Consider the following 19464-nt stretch of genomic DNA (forward strand, 5'->3'; position numbering starts at 1 on the left):
TGGCAACGAACCTTGCCCTGAAATTTATAACAAAACATGTTTCTTTTGCAAGAACCTGTAGTTTCTGCTAAAAAGCATTAAGGTTTCATGTCAAGATTGTCATCTTCATAACAAGAAAAAATGTTAATAAATAATTAATAAATAGGCAAAGAAACAAATGAATAAATGAGCAAACCAACATAGATAGATAGATAGATAATCCTAGTCTTATTTTGTAATTTCTATATCATACAGTTGCCAAAAGATATAACAAGAATGCTGGTTGACGTTCAACCAGGAAAAAATGATCTGAAGACTTTTCGCCTCATTTTTAACTGGTGAAATCATGCCCTGAAAAAAAAATACAGGACACATTCATGTTTTCTATACTAAACAGTTTAATGAAGTACTACTGTTTTAGAGAAAGCGTCTCGAATATAAATATGACATGTGAAGTAAAAACATTGAATCTTGTTCCACGTTTCTTTTTTTCTGAGTTGTTCAGTCAATGTAACTTTTTGGCACCAATATACAAGATGATACGGTAATAGGTGTGGTTACACATGCTTTCCGGAAAGGGAAGGATTTTTTTTTGGTTGAGAGAAGAGATTTGTATTAGTTGTTGGTTGTTCTATGATCAAGCGTACTGAAAGTTTCAGTAGAAAGGTAAATTCATTTCACTTGTCTATACTGCCGTATAGTAGCGCAGACCTGACAGTAATGCTTTTCATAATGTCTCCTTGTGTGCTGTGGCGTCTTGCAGCCGGTATGTATTGAGAAAAATATTTATCAAGTTTGTTTTTGACTCAGTGCTAACTTTCTAACGTCAGACGTGTGCAATATACAAGCATAAATCGAATAATAAAATTGTTACCTGCTACGTGTGTCTTTTTAAGGGTTGTTCAATGTTGTTTCGTTTGCTGTCTGCGAGATTTAGTATCTATCATATTCCAGTGAACATATGGGTATTTATTTGTAATGAGACTAAAGCCGAAAATCTATAACACTTAAAATGTTTTGTTAAATTTCGTTGCATTCAATTTTTGGATTGATGTTAGTAATGTAATGTTTGGTTGTTAAGATGTATAAATTTATAAACACTGTTATAATATTTATATATTTGATATAAAATGGTTATATGATTATAAATACTAGCAACGCACTTAGGTATTTCTATTTATGTGTGTTACTATTATACAATTATATTTAAGCTTTTTGAGTATGTAAATGAGTCATAACATTTTTATTTTTAATTTAACTATTCAATATTCTATAGAAAATGGCATAAAAGTATGAAAGTTAAATGCTCTGTGCAGCTGAGTGAGGGAACTGATTAACCCAAGGTGACAAGTATCTGAGTACAGCTGTTGGACTGTCGTGAACAGAAAGTCTCTGTTGTCAGCATTTGGCTGTGTTGTTGGGAAAGACGACCAGAAAAGGTACAAGTCAAAGTCTGACTGTAGATGGGAACCATCAAGTCTTCAGCAGTCAGATATCAATATTAAATACGAGTTGTGTACATAACGATGTACACAGCGAACGTCACAGGCATCTGTAACCAAACGCAATAGAAGGAAGAATATTTTCATGAAGCGTCATGTTTGTGTTATGCAATATAGGAATGTAATTTATTATGGAAAAAAAAATGCTGAGTGAAGGATTTCTCGCATTGAAGGTTGCTTCTGTGATGTGCTGTGGGAAAGTACAGTATGTCACACAAACCAAAATATTGCCTTTATGACTGTACAATTGTCAAAGCCAGGGAGTGTGTAGTTTGTGCTGTAAATGCATTGCATATATTTTTGTTTTGACAGGTGGCACAATGTAGCAATATCTGAAGCTGGTGTTCATGCTGTCGTTCCACAGCTGAAAATCATGATAAATGGTAGGCATTTCTCCATCGTAATCTGTACACTGAGCGTTTCAACGAATACCAAAGGAAACCCAAACCAGATGAATATTGTCCTCCTTTACCTTTTTTTTTTTGGCAGAAATCATGATAGTTCAGCAGCCCCTGTCCGTGTGTGTCCCATACAATTACACGGTCACTCTGAGTGTTCGGGCTGTGGGACTGGAGCCATTACAATACCAGTGGTTCCAGTCTGAAGAGGAAATGGTGAGTCGCCAAAAAACATTCTGCAGTGGTCATAATCCTGGAACGCACCGAGCCGATCTTTGGCCTTTGGAAGCTGTTGGGGTGGCGATGAGAGTCGGTGACTGCTCATCGTGCCGGTGTGAGCGACGTGGTCGGACACAGTTGGCCACAGTTGGCACTGTTTTGGCCGATTTAGCATATTGAATTAGCATCAGAGCTAGTAGGCGAGCTCTCTGATTGGGCTGTATGTCAACCACCACTTCTAGGCATGCTGATGTGTTCCAGCAGAGATTTTCACCATCGACAGATGCCGACCAGTCATTGGTATTGGTTGGTGCTCGCGTTTTGCCATTGGCTTGATGTGTACCAGGTTTTGATGCGTGACATTCATTAATCATCTGTCTGTCAGTGGCTTTTCCCTGGTCAGGGTCGTATTCCAGGTAGCACAGGGCACAGATCAAGGGGTACATTCCAGATGGGATGCCGATCAATTATATGGCACCCACACGCACACACATACACACAATCTGTGCAGTTTAGAGAAGCATAACTCACTGTACTGGTTGCTATCCCTGACTTGCCCTTTGCAAGTGGAGAACTAAATGGCTTGGGCTGTTTTTCCAAGGTTCCCGGTGGTACGAGGTCTGATTTGGTCATCAGCGCTCAGAGGAAGCAGTACTTCGTGTGCCGAATCAACGACCAGCGGAATAACTGCGTATTCAGCAACTGGGTGAAAGTGAAGGTGTTAAAGGCTGAAGTTTTTACAGGTATTGATCCTGGATCTTGGTGTTCCAAGTGAGCTTTTCTGAATGCTGAGAAGAGTAACAAGGCATTACGTAAACATTTTTTTTTTTATGTTGGTCTGTCCAGTCAAAGACCAAACCAGGTTTCTTTTTAAAGGTTAAATCTGTAGGGTTCTCTGATGATCTTACTGATCTCACAGTCTCTGTGTGACACCTCTTCCACAGGTCTTCATGCGTCATGGCGGGGGGAACCCCATATTGCTCTACAGCCTGAGTCGCAGAGGGTCCAACGCAAGGGCCGCGTCACACTGCAGTGCTGGGCTTTCGGGATCCCAGCTCCACAGTTGCAGTGGTATCGCAATGGGCTGTTACTGCAGGGAGCGACTGCTGAGACCCTGGAGGTAGGACTGCTTGGGTTGGGGAGATCCTGCTGGAGAGACTGCAGTAGGACGCGGAGGAGCAGCATTAGAGGTGTGAAGTGATGAAGTGCAAATACTTCAGAATAAATCCAGGAAAACCTACTTAACTCGAGAATTTTAAGTTGCATCATCTTCTTTCACTTAGCCCTTCACTATATTTCTGAGTCAAATAATGGCTTTCAGTCAAGTATATTCTGCATGAGACCATTGTTTCTCATTTAATAATAATAATAATAATAATAATAAAAAACTGCTTGCAGGACGGCTGCACGATTCTGGCCAATGTGTGAATCACGACTTGTTTCGTTTTTATTCCAGCATATCAATTTGCTTTACATATTCTCTTTATGCCGACGGAACAAATAATATGTAGAGATATATATCATCTATCGATTAATATACTGATATTGTTGCTTGATATTTTAGCTTTATCAGTTTTCAACGTTAGCACCACCAGAAGTAATGACACCACTACTAAAGTAATGGAGACGACGGCATTGGAGAATCAGCCATTTTCTATAGTGTAGGAAGAGGGTTTTCGTCAGCTTAATCACAATTATAAGGGGTCTAAAAACACCAGCCCTCGAAATGTTTATAATTCCTTATTAAATCTGGCCTGTAAATCGATCTTGAATTTTCCACGGAATAAAAACTTGACTCTGCTGATCTGCACCAGCAAGCTCGACAAGTTCAACTTCTTTTCTGGAATAAAAAGAAAATATTCACTTATCCTCTTGCAATTCAGTTTTGCTTATTGTCATGCACTGTAACTTGCATAACATTGTTATATTCAAACTTGTATTTAATGCATTTAAAAGTATAGGTATAGATCAGTAGATTTGAAAGTATTTTACTTTTGATATTTCAAAAATGAGGCATTTTGGTAAATTAGTGGATAATTTACTTGAGTAATATTTTGGTGCAGTGTCTGTAACTTTACTTCTGTATGGAAATTGAGTATTTTTTCCACCACTGGTGGAAATGGACAGGGATAGATGTCACTGAGACTGTAGATGTGAAACAGGTGTAGGACAGCAGGGACGTTCCTGAGATAGTACTGGTGAGACTGATGTAGGATGGGGAGGGACATTACTGAGACTACATGTGAAATGTAGGTTGAGTTTCAAAGTCATTGAGATGGTACAGGTGAGATTGATGTAGGACAACAGGGACGTCACTGAAACTGTACAGGTGACATTGATGTAGAATGGGAAGGGATGTCAATGAGACCGTTTTGCATTATCAATCAGACAAAATATGCTGCATCACATCAGAAGAGTGACATTTTCAAATTGTCTAACTGGTTTTAGTTGCTGTTGTATTATTATTTAAGTTTCTTTTTTTTTGCTTATTGTTAGGTGGTAATGATAGTAAAAATAATTTAAGAATTAGGTCATCCAGTAGAATATCCAATTATCTAATGTCCAGGTGAGTTTGATGCTAAAGATATGTAGTATATGTAGTAGCAGTATATGTGAAATATTATACTTCACTAAATCTATTGCTGAGCAAATCGTATTTGTTTTTTCGTTTGCAGATTGAAGACGCAGTTGAAGAGCATGCAGGGTCTTACCTCTGCTCTGCATCAAATGTCCTTGGAGAGGAGTGGTCAGAGTCAGCTGAGATTAACATAGGTAGGAAATGTGCAGGATATCTGGTCAGTTTGGGGCCCAGTGACATGGGGGAACACGGGTATGTGTGAGCCCTGACTGCACGACTTCCTCGAGGGGGGCCCGTTTATATTCCTGGGAACGTATTTGGGGCTATAGTAGCAGATGACTGACCACCCCACACTGCCTTTTTCTTTTTCTTTAATTGGGGAAACTTATTTTAAAATTGGCAAAAAGCCAAACATACTTGCAGTATTTAGTCTCCTTTTGCTAGGAGGAACTGAGGACAATAGTCAGTCCATTATAACCTTTTGTGTGAAGAAATAAGAGCTATTGTGAAAATTTCTGACGTTTACGCGGCATACATCACGTGGTGTGTTGTTTTAGTATAATGCCATTTAATGGGTATTTCCACCAGAGGCCATGAGGGTACTTTCCCTTTAAGGTCTTGCAGTATCAGGGAACACTGGAATCTGTGAATATTTGCTCAGCAGGGTGATGCAAAGTGAAAACGGCACTTAAAATACGTACTTCCCCAATTCCAGCCTTATATTATTTTGTACTGTGTCAAGTGCATGCAAAACAGATTTACTAGAGTCATCCCACAGCTGATCACTTTCTCCGGATTATTGGTCAAAACAACTGGTTTCTGAAAAGAGGTAAATAGTTAAACTGTAAAGTTTGACCATATGTTTCTCTCATTTATTGTCCCTTAGCGCTTCCCGAAAACATCACCTTAAAGAGACTAGCTGGTAAGTTGCTATTATTAGTGGCCTAAATTTCATACAGAAAAAGGGGCAGTGCAATTTTATTTTTTTATCTGTTTTATATTTTCCCCGCTGCATAGCTATAGTCTGATGCAAGATTTAACAGTAATCCCATCTGCCTTCTGCATTGTTCCACATTTTTTGTTTATTAAAGGCCAGTCTTGGTGGAAGATTTGAATCAGACGTAAACCAAACTGATGGATGAATACGTTGAAGTGATTGGAGGCTTTGCGTAGGGTTTAGGTAACCTGGGTGCCTTGGTTCTTACCTAGCAACTGACAAAGTGGCTTTGCTGATCGGCAACCTGAACTACCAGCACCATCCTGTGCTGATGGCCCCCATGGTGGACGTGCACGAGCTGTCGAACCTCCTGCGAGGGCTTGGCTTCAGGGTGGTGTCTCTGCTGGACCTCACCAAGGCCGAGATGCTGGCGTCCATTGAGAAGTTCCTGCAGCTGCTGGACAGAGGGGTATACGGTACGTTTCAAACGGAGCCTTTCCCACTACACAGGAAGTGATGCCGATTCATTGATGTAGATTTGTTTTTGTTTTTATACTAGCATGCAGTTGCGAAACCTTTTCTTTGTGCAGTAACCTCCTGTTATAGTAGCAGTTCTGTTGTGACGTCACATACAGGGAAATGTCAAACGCATCAAAACTTCCTTTTGCCATTGTTTTGATGCAATACTTCTGCGATTGTAAAGGTATGAATCAGCTGGTATGTACTGCAGTGTTTTGCAGTGCCACTGTGTCAGTCTGGGACCCCCACCCCCTATTCCCTGAGGAAGGGCCCCGGCTTCATCATGCCTGTTTAAAATGACAGTTTTTACCATTAAAGATTATTTCACTGGTGTTCAGGGAAATAGTGCCAGTTGATTTTAATGAGAAATCAGATTGGTTGGATTCTATGAAGTTTTTGCAGTAGTTTTCTGTGTGGGAGACTTCGAGGCTTTTGGCGAGTTTGGTGACCAAAAATGGAAAATATAAGTGAGAAGAAAAAAGCACCGGACCACTTCTGTCATGTGCTTGCTAGGAAAATGCTGAATATGCTGAATTGTGTGTGTGTGTGTGTGTGTGTGTGTGTGTGTGTGTGTGTGTGTGTGTGTGACTGACTGACAGAGAGAGAGAGAGAGAGAGAGAGAGAGAGAGAGATATTCTGTCGCAATATCAACTCTTACTCTCTTAGTAATCTTTAAATAATACAAAGTAACAGTCAGGTTTTGAGACAAACCAAATTGAGATCAAATTGTGACGTGATTCTGGATTACAGATTTAATGACATTTATATTCAACTTATTTTCATATAGCGCCTTTCACAAGTCACCCCAAGGCACTGTACATGGGTGTGCTGACACGACATCATTAAGAGTCGTACAAAAACAGGAAAAAGAAAAGACAAAGAAATAAGACATTTTATTTATTTATATTAAATCTGTCAATCACATTATTTTATTATTATTTATACACATTATTATTCACATATATACACACTTCTGGGACTCAGGTTCGAGTCTCCGCCTGGGTCACATGTGTGTGGAATTTGCATGTTCTCCCCATGTCGTCGTGGGGTTTCCTCCGGGTTCTCCAGTTTCCCCCCAGATATATAATAATATGAAGTAAAACGAAGCCAACAGTTGTTACAGATCATACAGAGCATTTCCGGTCCTGGGGACCTGAGGACACGGGGACACACTGAAATGAATACGATGCAAACAGACATATCGATATATCAGTATATAGCCATCAGAGAGATCCTTTTGGAGGCTTGTGTCTTAGGGTCAGTAGAATACCAGAAAGATTCAGAAACATGAAAGACTCTAAGTGATTGTATCCATTTAGTGATAACGTTTTGGTTTGAAAATGTCCGTAACAGAACTTACATTTACATTTACATTTACAGGATTTGGCAGACGCCCTTAGCCAGAGCGACTTACATAAGTGCTTTGAGACTCTGCAATGAATTCCGATGCTAGCTCAATAAGGACCCAAGCTATGAATACTATCTCTGAGAACTCCATTGAGTAGTGCAGAATTATTATTATTTTTTTTTTAAACACACACCAGAAAAAGAGCAGAGTAAGAATATAGAAGTTCTACGTCAGGTATTTCTGAAAAAGAAAAGTTTTGCGTCGTCGCTTGAAGACAGTCAAGGATTCAGCTGTTCGGACATCTAGGGGGAGTTCATTCCACCAATTAGGTGCCAGGACAGAGAAGAGCCGAGATGCGTGTCTTCCTTGTGCCTTGAGGGGAGGTGGGACCAGTCGAGCAGTGCTGGAGGATCGGAGAGATCGTGGTGCAGAGCGGGGTGTGATGAGGTCCTTTAGGTAGGATGGTGCCAGAGAATTTTTGGCTTTGTATGCGAGCATCAGTGTTTTGAATCTGATGCGTGCAGCTACAGGAAGCCAGTGGAGGGAGCGCAGCAAGGGAGTGGTGTGGGAGAACTTGGGAAGGTTGAAAACAAGACGAGCAGCTGCATTCTGAATCAGTTGGAGGGGACGGATGGTGCTCAGTGGTAAACCCGCTAGAAGCGAGTTACAGTAGTCAAGGCGTGAGATGACGAGGGACTGGACGAGTATCTGGGTAGCCTGAGTGGAAAGAAATGGACGTATCCTCCTGATGTTAAAGAGGAGAAACCGAGAAAGAGCGAGAAAGACTGGCGATATGTGAGGAAAATGACAACCGATCATCTATGGTAACTCCAAGGTTTCTAGCAGAAACCGAAGGACGGATCAGGGAGTTTTCGAAAGAGATCGCAAGGTCCTAGAGGGGGGATGAGTCAGCCGGGATGTAAAGCAGCTCAGTTTTACTAGTGTTGAGTTTTAGCTGGTGAGTGGTCATCCAAGATGAGATAACTTCTGCAATACGTGCCAGTGTGACATGACCATTAATAGTTCTTGTCGTTTCCTCTGAGTCAGTAGCTCACTGAATGGCTACTACTGTATGGAGTGATTCTGCTTTGATCCTGTCGCACGCTGCTGAGCTGCTCTGACTGGCTGTTCTCGGGTCTTGTGTCATGCAGCAGAGCTGAACTGATTGGCTCTTTTGGGTCCTTTGCTATGCTGCAGTACCGCAGCAAAGCAGGTGTAAGCAAACATACCTTTTTTTTGTGTAATTCGGCAGTGATGTCCAACAAAATCCCTGAACTGAAAGCATGATTTAGAAATATAAAAGGCAATGTACCGGTGACTGTATTTGTGTTTTCTATCATCCGGTAATTGCGCAATAAGAATGCAGGACTTTAGATTGAAGTTGCACAATATCCTGTGCAATTATTATTGAATACTAAATATTTCTGGAAAAGAATTTGTTGCAAATTCAAATTCTTCCCTAATGATACTAATCTTGGCTTTAAAAATCGCAGTACTCCCTCACAGGAGTGACCCCCCTCCCCCCCATCTCAATGGGCGTATTTACCGCATGATTAACAGCATGTCATATGGTAGGTTTTTATTACGTTTCTGAATCATGAGCTGAACTTAATTGAAGACGTCTGTTATTCTGACCCACGGGGGGAAAAAGGCAGACAGGCCTCAAAATGAAAGTGAAACGCAGCTTTCCAGGCCTTCATGGTTATTTTGTGTGCATATGTGTTTCAACACTTCAACCAACCTTCTTCCGCACCCCCCCACCCCCCCCCCCAGCCCTCTTCTACTACGCAGGGCATGGGTACGAGTGCTCGGGGAGGAATTATTTGGTGCCCATTGATGCCCCGCAGCCGTACCGCCCTGAGAACTGCATCAGCGTGCAGCGGGTGATGCGGCACATGCAGGAGAAGCACACGGCACTTAACGTGGTCCTGCTGGACACCTGCAGGAAGTGGTGCGTTTCCAGCCGCTGCCACTGATATGACCTCCCTTTGATTGACTCCCAGTCCTCGTCTTATTGGTAACTCTGGCATGTGTCTGACTGGCATTTTGGTTTTTCAGGTATAACCAGCACTGTGTCCCATCAGAAATTAAGTCCCTTGACCCTTTGGGCAACACTGTATATGGATTTGCCACGTGAGTTAAAGGAAGGGGGAGTGGTGCCTTGTGTGGGCTTTGAGAGACTATTTCATGGGGGCAGGGTTTTGACCAGGTGGGCCACTGCATACATGAGAGGGTGGTGCTTTGACCAGATAGGCCGCTACATACGTGAGGGGGCGGGGCTTTGACCAGGGTGGCCGCTACATGTGTGAGGGGGCGGGGAATTGACCAGGTGGGCCGCTACATGTGTGAGGGGGCGGGGCTTTTGACCAGGTGTGCCGCTACAAAGATGAGGGGGCGGGGCTTTTGACCAGGTGGGCCGCTACATACGTGAGGGGGCGGGCTTTTGACCAGGTGGGCTGCTACATACGTCAGGGGGCGGGGCTTTGACCAGGTGAGCCGCTACGTGTATATGTATATATATATATATATTATAGGGTGTGGCGGTTTTGATTGGGTCCGCCACTAAATATTAGAGGGGGCGGGGCTTTGACATGGTATATGGTACGGATACGGAGAGGGAGGTATTAGACATGTGCTCCGCTTGCAGGTGCGAGGGCGCAGAGGCATTCGAGGTGCAGGACGGCAGCCGGAGCACAGGCGTGTTCACCAAGTACCTGAACATGAACATCCTGCGTCCCGAGAAGATCACGTGTGTCCTGGAGCGGGTGTCTGAGGGTCAGTCTCCTCATCCGCCATTCTGTACTCATGAAGCTGAACCCGCCCACCCATCTCGGGGGCGCCTGTGTGTCTGTAAGCTGGGCAACATGCATGAACCCAGCTCGATAGGGGGAAACACAGCAATGATAGCGGCCTGCCTACATTATCTGCATTCTTGTTGATCTATCCAGCCGTTTAAGAGGCATGTTAATTCCCCTCTATATCACACTTTACAGAAGAGTCATTTGTGGAACTTGTGTTTTATGATTTCCTTTTTTTGCCGTAAGTTTACATTTAATATTGTTATATCGCTGTTTAGGCACTTTTTAATTTATTTTTATTTTTACTTTCTCTGTGGATGTCTTCCACCTTTACAGCTGGCTCTTAATCGGGCGTTTCCGAGGTTTAGTGTCCGCAGCAGTTAACAGGAGCACCTGGGGGCGGGGGGCAGTTAGGGTGGGACAGCAGGAGGTCACGGACTGTGTGTGTTTTTGGACCTGCTTTGGCAGTTGGAGTGGCGTGACTGGTCCTGGCTCGTCCATCCTTATGGAGGTGCGAGACTGGCGGTTTGGGAGAAGATTTTGTTGCTGTTTTCTGAGTCTCTATGGTTACATGGCTGCATGCCGGGAACAGGGGCGTTGTGACCTCATCTCCTGGTTATTCACACCCCCCATCCTCCTTGCTGTTGAAACCCGAGTGCCCACGTCCCAGGGACAGCTGCTCTCGCTCACTCCATGGTCGCCGCACGGGGGCCATGGACCGGGCACTCACGCGCAGCTCGGAGCACGGTGTAGCGCCAAGGATGCGACCCGCGTGGGCATCCGGAACCTGACACCCTGTGAGCGTCCTCCGGTCCGGGGGCCACTCGCTGGTCCAGATGCTTCGACGACGATTAAAAGGCCAAGGCCCCCCCCCCCCCCCCCCCCCCCCCCCCCGAGCCGCACTTATCTCTGACGTTAGCGAGATCGTAAAAGGAAACGCTGGTGTTCAGGCTCCCCGCTTATCAGGCTGTGTGGCACATATTTTTTCTAGAGCTTAACACACAATAATATGTTTTATCTTTTATCCAGAATCACATTTCACTGATGTAAGATCTACAGCCCTTCTGGATTCCGGAGGCAGCCGTTTCTCTGTTGCAAGCTGCTTGACCGGTTTGCTCGTCCCTTATGATGCCTATAATTATTCCATTCATTCATTTTTTTTGAGAGCCGCAAGATTCCGATTTTTTTGTATCAAAGCTACATCACCCTACATGGTTGGATTATTTAAGTGTTTATTTAAAGAGAGTGAAACTAGCGCAGCCTTCTTTTAGCGTTCATGGTAAAATGAGAAACTCATCGCTGGGCACTTGCCTGTCGGTACACTTTGTAAACTCGGTGTTCATCCTATCCTTAAAATGAGGCCTGAATGGAGAGACGTTGCTGGGTTTCCATTGTGGTGGACGGACTTTTATACCATCTGCGCTGTGGGACCACCCTGCTGCTGTGTCAGAGTCGATCCCACCTGGGAGAATGTGGCCATGGGGGGGAAAAAGCTGCTTCTCTCTTTGCTTAAAATATCTGTAAAGCAGGGAGTAGATTTTCCACTGCACTGTTTGCCGCCTTTCAAAATGACAAATGTGACTCAAGCAAGAGGATCCCGTATCATTCAGGAAATATGAGACTTTCCTTGTTTTTTCCCCTTTTTTTTAGAGGTCAAACAGATTAATATTTCACTGTCTAAGGAAGTTTACTTAGATATCAAATGTGGTTTGCAGTTACTTCTGCCCCCTGAGTCCCTGTGTCATGGACGGCCGTGTTTTTGAGGTGAGCCACAGGGGAACTTTCAGGCTTAACTATGAATCAGGAAGGAAGTGCCCCCCCCCCCCCCCAGCATCGCCACCACCACCCGCACTAGTGACGCCCACATCGTGTTCCTCCACAGCATCGCTGTAACGTAATCGCTGTCCTTCCTCCTCCAGATCTGGGTAAAGACCCCCTGGTAACTGGGAAGCAGGTGATGGAGATCCGTCACACGCTGAAGGACCCGCGCTCGCTAGCGGATCCCATCAGCGCAGCGGGGCACACGGCCGAGCTGCGACTGCGCGACCAGTGCTGGAAGCAGGCCAACGGTGCGTCCCCGTGGTGCTGCAGCCCCGAGACAGCTTGCTGACCCGACCCGACCCGGGCCAGGCTTGGCGGTGAAGCTGTGGTTCCTGTAGCTGTGAACTCGCGAGTAGCTCAGGCTGAGAAAGTTTGCCAGGTGCTGTGTGTCTGTCACTGTTTTGGTCCCACTTGGTAGACCACTTAACCGCATGCTTTGTTTACTAAGCACAAACCCAGAAAAGCTTGTAAAAAGTCTAAACGTCTGCTGCTAACCCCATGCCCTAAATGATGACCTGGGAGATTCCCAGGACCGGGGATTATAGAGTCCGCTTCAAATGAAAGGTTGAAGAGCACCCCCCTCTTCTAAGGGCCCTGATCAGACACTCCCACATGACACTTTGATCTTGAGGCGAGGTATATGCAGCGATTTTTGGGTTGAGTCATGGTGAAAGTTGTGGGAGGAGGGCCGGCATGGAAATGGGGGCATTTAGCATGACAGGGAATTTTCACTTATTTTTATTTGCATGTAGAAGTTGATTTTTAAGACCATGCGTTAGGCTGGTGGACTTGGAAGTGATATGTGTCACCTGAACAGAGGGAGACCCAGTGAGCTGTTTGGATGAACTGAAATCGCCTCCATCTGCCTGCCTGCTAATGGTCATGCCGTGGTCTTGTCCTCCTCAGATTTACCGGCCCGGTGTTTAGTGACCTTCCCATGTGGCGCAGTGGTGGAGCTCAGCTTCTCTGCACTCTTCTCCAACGTTCTGGTGGTGTTCGCCACGGTGAAGGACACAGGATCCCAGGCCCAAGACTGCTCCGTTGCCCTGAGAAGTTCCCCTGTAAGTGCAACTCTGCCGTCCACTTCCTGTTGTGAGTCAAAACATGAGAAACATGTAGAAGAAACCAACAATATTTTGTGGTTATAACCCTAGATCTTGCTCCCTGTGCCTGCAGTGTTGCTTTGACCAAGCTGATGTGTTTTTCATGAGCTTCACAGTCAATGTGAAAAGCCAGATAGGAGATTGAGTTTTGATATTTCAAAAAGTGCATTTTCCCAGCTCGTCTGATTCTGCTGGGGCTCAGATCATTGTTGTGTGCTTGGCAGTAAACCAACAGACATGGTCACTAAGAGCTACTCAGTTAAGATACACAGAAATTTTTGCTGCCACCATCTGACCTCAGACCTCTGTTGTATGGTTATGTCATAAGTGTGACAAAATGAATGAGATAATTGCATTACTAACAAACTGAAATTACGCCTGTTGCAAACGGTGCAACAGTCAGTTTTAAAAGCCGACGGGACCAGATCATTTATACAAGGTGTCTTACTGGGCAGAACCGGCTGACTCACGTATTTTTACTTACAGTTGAAGATCCACGTTTAGTTGTATTGCCTTTCTTTGAGCTCCATTTGGCATGTTTATCATCTTTCTGGTTATTTAACTGAAGCTTTTAGTAAAGTCAAGATTTTTTTTAACTAGCAATCTTAAAAACATCTTTAGATTACTTTGACTGTTCGTAACAGTAATTGTTCCATGAATATAGCCCTGATTGCTGGCATGGCGTTAAAAGTCAATGTAACTAATCTCAGCTGTTCTGCGGCAATATTCTGAGATTCGGGGTAATTCTGGGCTGCTTTGCTCCGACTCTCCTGTCCTGTGGCATTGATGTCTGCAGACTGGGCAGACCTGGGCTTCAATTTGAGTTGTACTTTCTTTTCTTTTTTTCCAGTACAGCTTTTAGGGGGTTTGTCTTTTTTTTAAAGAATGAAAAACTGCCCAATTATCTTCAAAAAACCTTTTCGAATGGCACATCTTTGAAGTTTGGTGTAAGAGCCATGCTGGTTTAGGTTGCTGTGGATGTCCATTACACAGCTTCTTCTCCTCCGTGCCTAGCAGGACATGACACCTGCGCAGCTCCTGCACATGCACCCTCTGCAGCATAAATACAAGGAAGCCCAAATATTTCAAATTTTAACTCATTATTTTCAGAAAGTTACATCCAGTTGTTTTAATACACAAGTTTATACAGCATATGGCATGAATACTTCCAAACATGTGTAATTGACTGTGTAATCTTTACATGTACAATATAAAATTAAATATAGTAACTATATAGAGACAAGCTGAAAACTTTCTCAGCAGCACTAATATAGAAAAGGAAAACGAAAGCAGGATATTGCTCAACGCTATGATTAAACTGTTAAAAACATCAGATAATGCTGTCATTTCCTGCTGCATACTGACCCCTAGCGGAGAGATAAATGCACAACAGTTTGGCGATGACAAACGGTGATTGGTGGTGATGATAAGTGTTAAAAGCTGTTGCGGTTGTTGCAAAACAAACACAAAGGCAGGGCGAGATTATTCAGAAGAATAATTCTGGTGGAGAGCAGATGAAACATGGGTTTGTATAAAATAGTATTCACAAGGGATGCTTAGCCACTTCCTGTACACAGACACTCAACACATGTGGTAGAGCAGTGATTCTCAACCTGCAGCCACTATATAGTAAAGCAGTAAAATTAAACAAAGTCGCAAAACTAGCCAGCTCCCACAAATACAGCATTATGTCCACTACAATTTCCATCTATCTATCCATTTTCCAAACCGCTTATCCTACTGGGTCGCGGGGGGTCCGGAGCCTATCCCGGAAGCAGTGAGCATAAGATAAGATAAGAAGATAAGATAAGAAAAAACTTTATTTATCCCGAGGGAAATTCTTTTGTCCTTTACATGCTCAGTGCAACAATAGGAGTAAAGGTAAGGTGAAGAAAATAATAGTGCAAAATAGCTATGAGTGATACTGTATTGTAACTATATAAATACACATAAATACTCATACTCTGTAAAAAGTTAAAAAAGAAAAAACTATAACTAAGCTATAACAAACATAATAAAATAACAGATTATTAGTGCATGTGTAATGAAAAGTGACTAAGTGTTTGTGCCTTGAATAATTGCAATAGCAGCATGTGATGATGGATAAAACAAACATTCGATAACAAACAGAGGAGTAATATTGCCCGATCCAAATGAGTCTCAATGACAGATTCTGAAAAAGTCATCTACAGAATGAGGAAGAGTTATACAGTCTTATTGCCACCGGTAGAAAGGATTTCCTGTGGCGTTCGGTTCTGCATTTGGAGGCAGTTAGTCTTTTGCTGTGGGAGCTCTGATGACCCATCATGTCTGCGTGATTGGGGTGGGAGGAGTTGTCCATGATGCTGAGAAGCTTTTTCAGCATCTCCTCTCAGACACTCTGCCAGAGGCAGGGAACAACCCAGGATGGGGGGCCAGCCCATCACAGGGCACACTCACACACCATTCACTCACACATGCACACCTACGGGCAATTTTAGCAACTCCAATCAGCCTCAGCATGTTTTTGGACTGTGGGGGGAAACCGGAGTACCTGGAGGAAACCCCACGACGACATGGGGAGAACATGCAAACTCCACACACATGTGACCCAGGCGGAGACTCGAACCCGGGTCCCAGAGGTGTGAGGCGACAGTGCTAACCACTGCACCACCATACCCCCCCCCCGCATTTCAAATCATCTGCTTATATGAACACATAATTAGCCTGATTTATGCGGGAAGAACCTCAGACTGCGCATGGATCCCAATGAAATAATTGCTCTTATTTTGGCAAAACCAACGGCATCCTGTGACACTCCATCGCATGTATACCTCTTGTTAATATATTTCTTTATGTATTTCTGCACAGCCTTATTTGCACTGTCTTGGCACTTTGTCATGAGTGTTGTGTTGTGTGTTTTGTATCTGCATTCTTTATGTTCCTTAGCTGATGTATGCGAACAAATGCACGCTGTGACCAGTACAGTAAGTCGTACAGTAAGTGGAATTTTAACGCTTCCTGCCGCTTTTGTGGTCGCTGCAGGCACTGGAGGATATTTTCTCCATCGCTGGGTGGTCCGATGAAATGAACTCCCTGCTGCTGGACAGTACTGACGCTCCAGACTGCAGCCTGAGGCTGTGTGGTCTGCAGAAGCTCCAGGTGTGTAAGAAAAAAGCCGCACACCCCCTCTGCTTTCCGATCCGGCTGCTCTTGGCTGGAACACGTGACTCGGGAGCTGCCTGATCTTTTCATTTATTTTTTTTCCTTTTCACAGAAACCCCTGATGCTGACCGTGGAGCTGCACTACACTCGCGTCAGGCAGCACCAACGGCTCACGGAGAACAGGCAGCAGAACATAGGGCGCCCCCTGGTGGCCCGCTGCGAGTTGTATAAGAGGACAGTGGCGGAGGGGGCTGCAGCAGCAGTGGCGGTGGGCACCTTGCACACAGACCAGAAGCCGCGGCCCCGCCCACCATCATCACAGCCCTGTCGGCCTTCTACCCGGAAGGCAGAGAACGCTGTGGCTTGGCCCACCCAGAGCTCCTCCCCCAGGGGCAATGAACCAGAGGAAAATGATGAAAGTGAGGCGTTGGGCTGGGCCCTCTGAAACACGCTCGGGCATAGGGTCTGTAGTGGAACCCTGTGTCAGCCCACTAAATACAAGGTTCATCTACCACCTGGAAACATTCTTTACTCCTCAAGAAACTCCTCCACATTCAAAGTTACTTACTGAGATACTCTTTCTGTCACTGAAATATGACTGTTGAGCTTCCCCCCATGATTCTTATTTAAATCATTCCATTTAAAATTGAAAATAAATTATGTTGAGTAATAACTTTTATCAGATGTTTGTAATCTACATAAAATGTGTGCCCTTATAACATTGCTGTTATATATATGTGAATATAATCAGTTGTGTATATATATTACTGATTTAATCGTAGTATTTCATAGCTTGAACTGTGACTTAATCACAAATGTTTACAGAGATGTATCCTAGTTGGAAAGTCTTCAAATGCACTTAATCGCAATGTTTGACAACGAATCTTAAACTTTAGTACGACAATATTATAGGTAGCTAATTGCATACAATGGTTTTAAACTAATTAATTAGCCAGTGTGCTATATTGAAAGGTTTTTTTCGGTTGACGAGAATCTTGTTGCTGTGCAGTACAGCCGAGCAGTTAACCTGAATCGGTCCACCGTAATATTAAGATATAATAGAAATGGGTAAAAAATGATTTTTTAAGTATCAACTAAGCAGCTAATGCAAAATACTTAAATGATATAAGTAATCCATTTATTTATCATATATTTAGCATGTTTACTAAGGTCTACTCTGTGAAATGAGTAGATTCGGAGAAACTCTAATGATCAGTTTACCTACCTTATGTCAGTCCTGTGTACTCATCTCAGTGTTGTAACTCTGTGTATAAGATCAGCTGGATATTTTGATTAAGTATATCGGTATTGTAATATTTTGTTTTCATATCTCAATGCAGAATGTATTTTAAAAATTGTTAGCTTTTCTTAGCAAAAATAAAAAATGAAAACCAATGCAACTTCTAAAGAATCACTCATTTCTTTGTCTTATCCGTTTACCACCTCAGTAAAAAACCATGCAGATAGGTACTAAAAGGACTCCGGTCTGCAGCAATACCGAAGCACTAGTTAATCCCCTCCGTTCCACGATAGCCGCACCTTTACTTTGCGACGTCGCTGACGGAATTTAAATCGTAGTAGACTTCTGTGAAATTCTAATGAGGAGCCCTCTTTTCGAAAAAGCTTAATTATATTAGTAAATCAATACGAATTTCGTATTAGTTGCCGATATATAATAGACTTAAAAACATAGCTAATAATTTCGTAATGTAACTCATTAAGTCTTTAGCCGCAAAAAGAGCCAGGTAGTTTGAAAGCCTATGTAGCTCGCCGTGATCGTATAGTGGTTAGTACTCTGCGTTGTGGCCGCAGCAACCTCGGTTCGAATCCGAGTCACGGCATTGTGGAACAATGTCACGGCAATAGGCTTCATTTTAGTTTTTGGGGTGTGTAGGGCAGGGATAGCTGGAAAACAAGCAGGGCAGTGGGGCTCGAGGACCGAGTTTGAGAACCACCGGTCTAATGCAATGAGAAGTCTGACAGATAGTCAGTGCCATGTCAGGGCAGCTGAAACCCAAAATTCGAAGGACAGGAGTCAAGTCAATACTCGTTATAAAATCCAGTATTTTGCACAAAAACACAGACCGAGAAGTGCTGTCACGAAGAACGCTACAATATGTTGCTATGAAATGTGCAAAAGGAAAACGTCAATGAGCTAACCAAACACGCTTAGAAACACACTGTAAGTCTGCAGTGCCTGTTACCCCCATTTTATGCATTTAATGCCTGGTGCCATTTTCTGAAACGTTTTAGTAAAAGTTTAGAAAAAATCACTAGTCACTGATTTTCACAAGGAACCCCTAGACATTGAATAGTTTTATTAGGTTTCTACTTTGTTAATAGTTGTATGTGTCATTGTTTTCTAGCTTTGGGTAGCTCCTGCTTCAGTACTGCTCACACCTGTACCTGGGCATTCATTCTAACCTCAGCCTAGCTGTGCTTACGCATAGCTAACCCCTTGACAGGATGAACGTTTGCAATGTGCGATTTGACTCACTTCACCGTCACTTTGGACAAAAAAATGTCTGCTAAATATGTAAATCTAAATGTGTCCAGTCATTCATTTGGATTTCAGGTGAACAGCTAATGAATAATTAATTCGCCAGAGCAGTTCCAGATTCAATATTCTTTATTTCCCTTTGGTAAGTCAACACATAGGAAATCTTACTTACACCATGCAGTCAGTAATATCTAACAGAATTAGACAGCATAAAACAAAGGCACTCACAAAATATCAATCAAGAATACATACATCAGATTCTTTCGCGTGTAAAATGCAGCTCTTTCATCTTATGGTCCCAAACCTTACAATGCTACGTGTGTCAATAACAAACACCTGTTTCAAAGGGAAAAATATCCCTATCAACTAAGGCATATGTATGGAGAAAGAGTACATTTGACCGTACCGGTTCTGCAATATATTTGTACTAGTGGGAACTCAGCGCTTAATGGTATTCGTCATGCTTGCATAGAGCTCTGGGATCCTTTACAACGTACTCGTTCCATATTACAAAGGACCTTTATTACGAAGCGATATTTGTTGGTTACCTAGATAACTAGAAGAATAAACGCCGGCTTCCCTTTATTGTTTATCTTACGTCAACTATACTGAAGAGAA

General features: G+C 43.3%; 1 protein-coding gene and 1 non-coding gene across 4 annotated transcripts; both read left to right on the forward strand.

The window, feature by feature from the left end:
* The first annotated feature begins 541 nt into the window (after positions 1 to 541).
* On the forward strand, positions 542 to 17741 carry LOC125706041 (mucosa-associated lymphoid tissue lymphoma translocation protein 1-like). 3 transcript variants are annotated; one of them, XM_048972485.1, is made up of 15 exons: positions 542 to 645; positions 1794 to 1864; positions 1971 to 2095; positions 2700 to 2841; positions 3043 to 3218; positions 4774 to 4870; positions 5563 to 5598; positions 5886 to 6089; positions 9254 to 9431; positions 9539 to 9613; positions 10128 to 10255; positions 12198 to 12347; positions 13006 to 13160; positions 16227 to 16343; positions 16459 to 17741. In XM_048972485.1, exons 2-15 carry the CDS (start codon positions 1855 to 1857, stop codon positions 16789 to 16791), a joined length of 1926 nt encoding a protein of 641 aa, XP_048828442.1. In that variant the 5' UTR covers positions 542 to 645; positions 1794 to 1854; the 3' UTR covers positions 16792 to 17741. The 3 variants fall into 3 exon arrangements, with proteins under 3 accessions (XP_048828442.1, XP_048828444.1, XP_048828443.1); XM_048972486.1 differs by having other exon boundaries at positions 608 to 745; XM_048972487.1 differs by lacking the exons at positions 9254 to 9431; positions 9539 to 9613; positions 10128 to 10255.
* A 374-nt stretch (positions 17742 to 18115) lies between these two features.
* On the forward strand, positions 18116 to 18187 carry trnah-gug (transfer RNA histidin (anticodon GUG)). The gene has a single exon. It is a non-coding gene; the product is annotated as a tRNA-His (tRNA).
* The last annotated feature ends 1277 nt before the right edge of the window (positions 18188 to 19464 follow it).

This window comes from Brienomyrus brachyistius, chromosome 13 (genome assembly GCF_023856365.1).
Source record: "Brienomyrus brachyistius isolate T26 chromosome 13, BBRACH_0.4, whole genome shotgun sequence".
Taxonomy (NCBI): domain Eukaryota; kingdom Metazoa; phylum Chordata; class Actinopteri; order Osteoglossiformes; family Mormyridae; genus Brienomyrus; species Brienomyrus brachyistius.

Excerpts from the sequence above, each read along its gene's own strand:
- LOC125706041 (XM_048972485.1), top strand. Across the intron at positions 9,432-9,538 it reads CTGGACACCTGCAGGAAGTG|GTATAACCAGCACTGTGTCC; the intron begins GTGCGTTTCCAG and ends TTGGTTTTTCAG. Across the intron at positions 9,614-10,127 it reads ACTGTATATGGATTTGCCAC|GTGCGAGGGCGCAGAGGCAT; the intron begins GTGAGTTAAAGG and ends CTCCGCTTGCAG.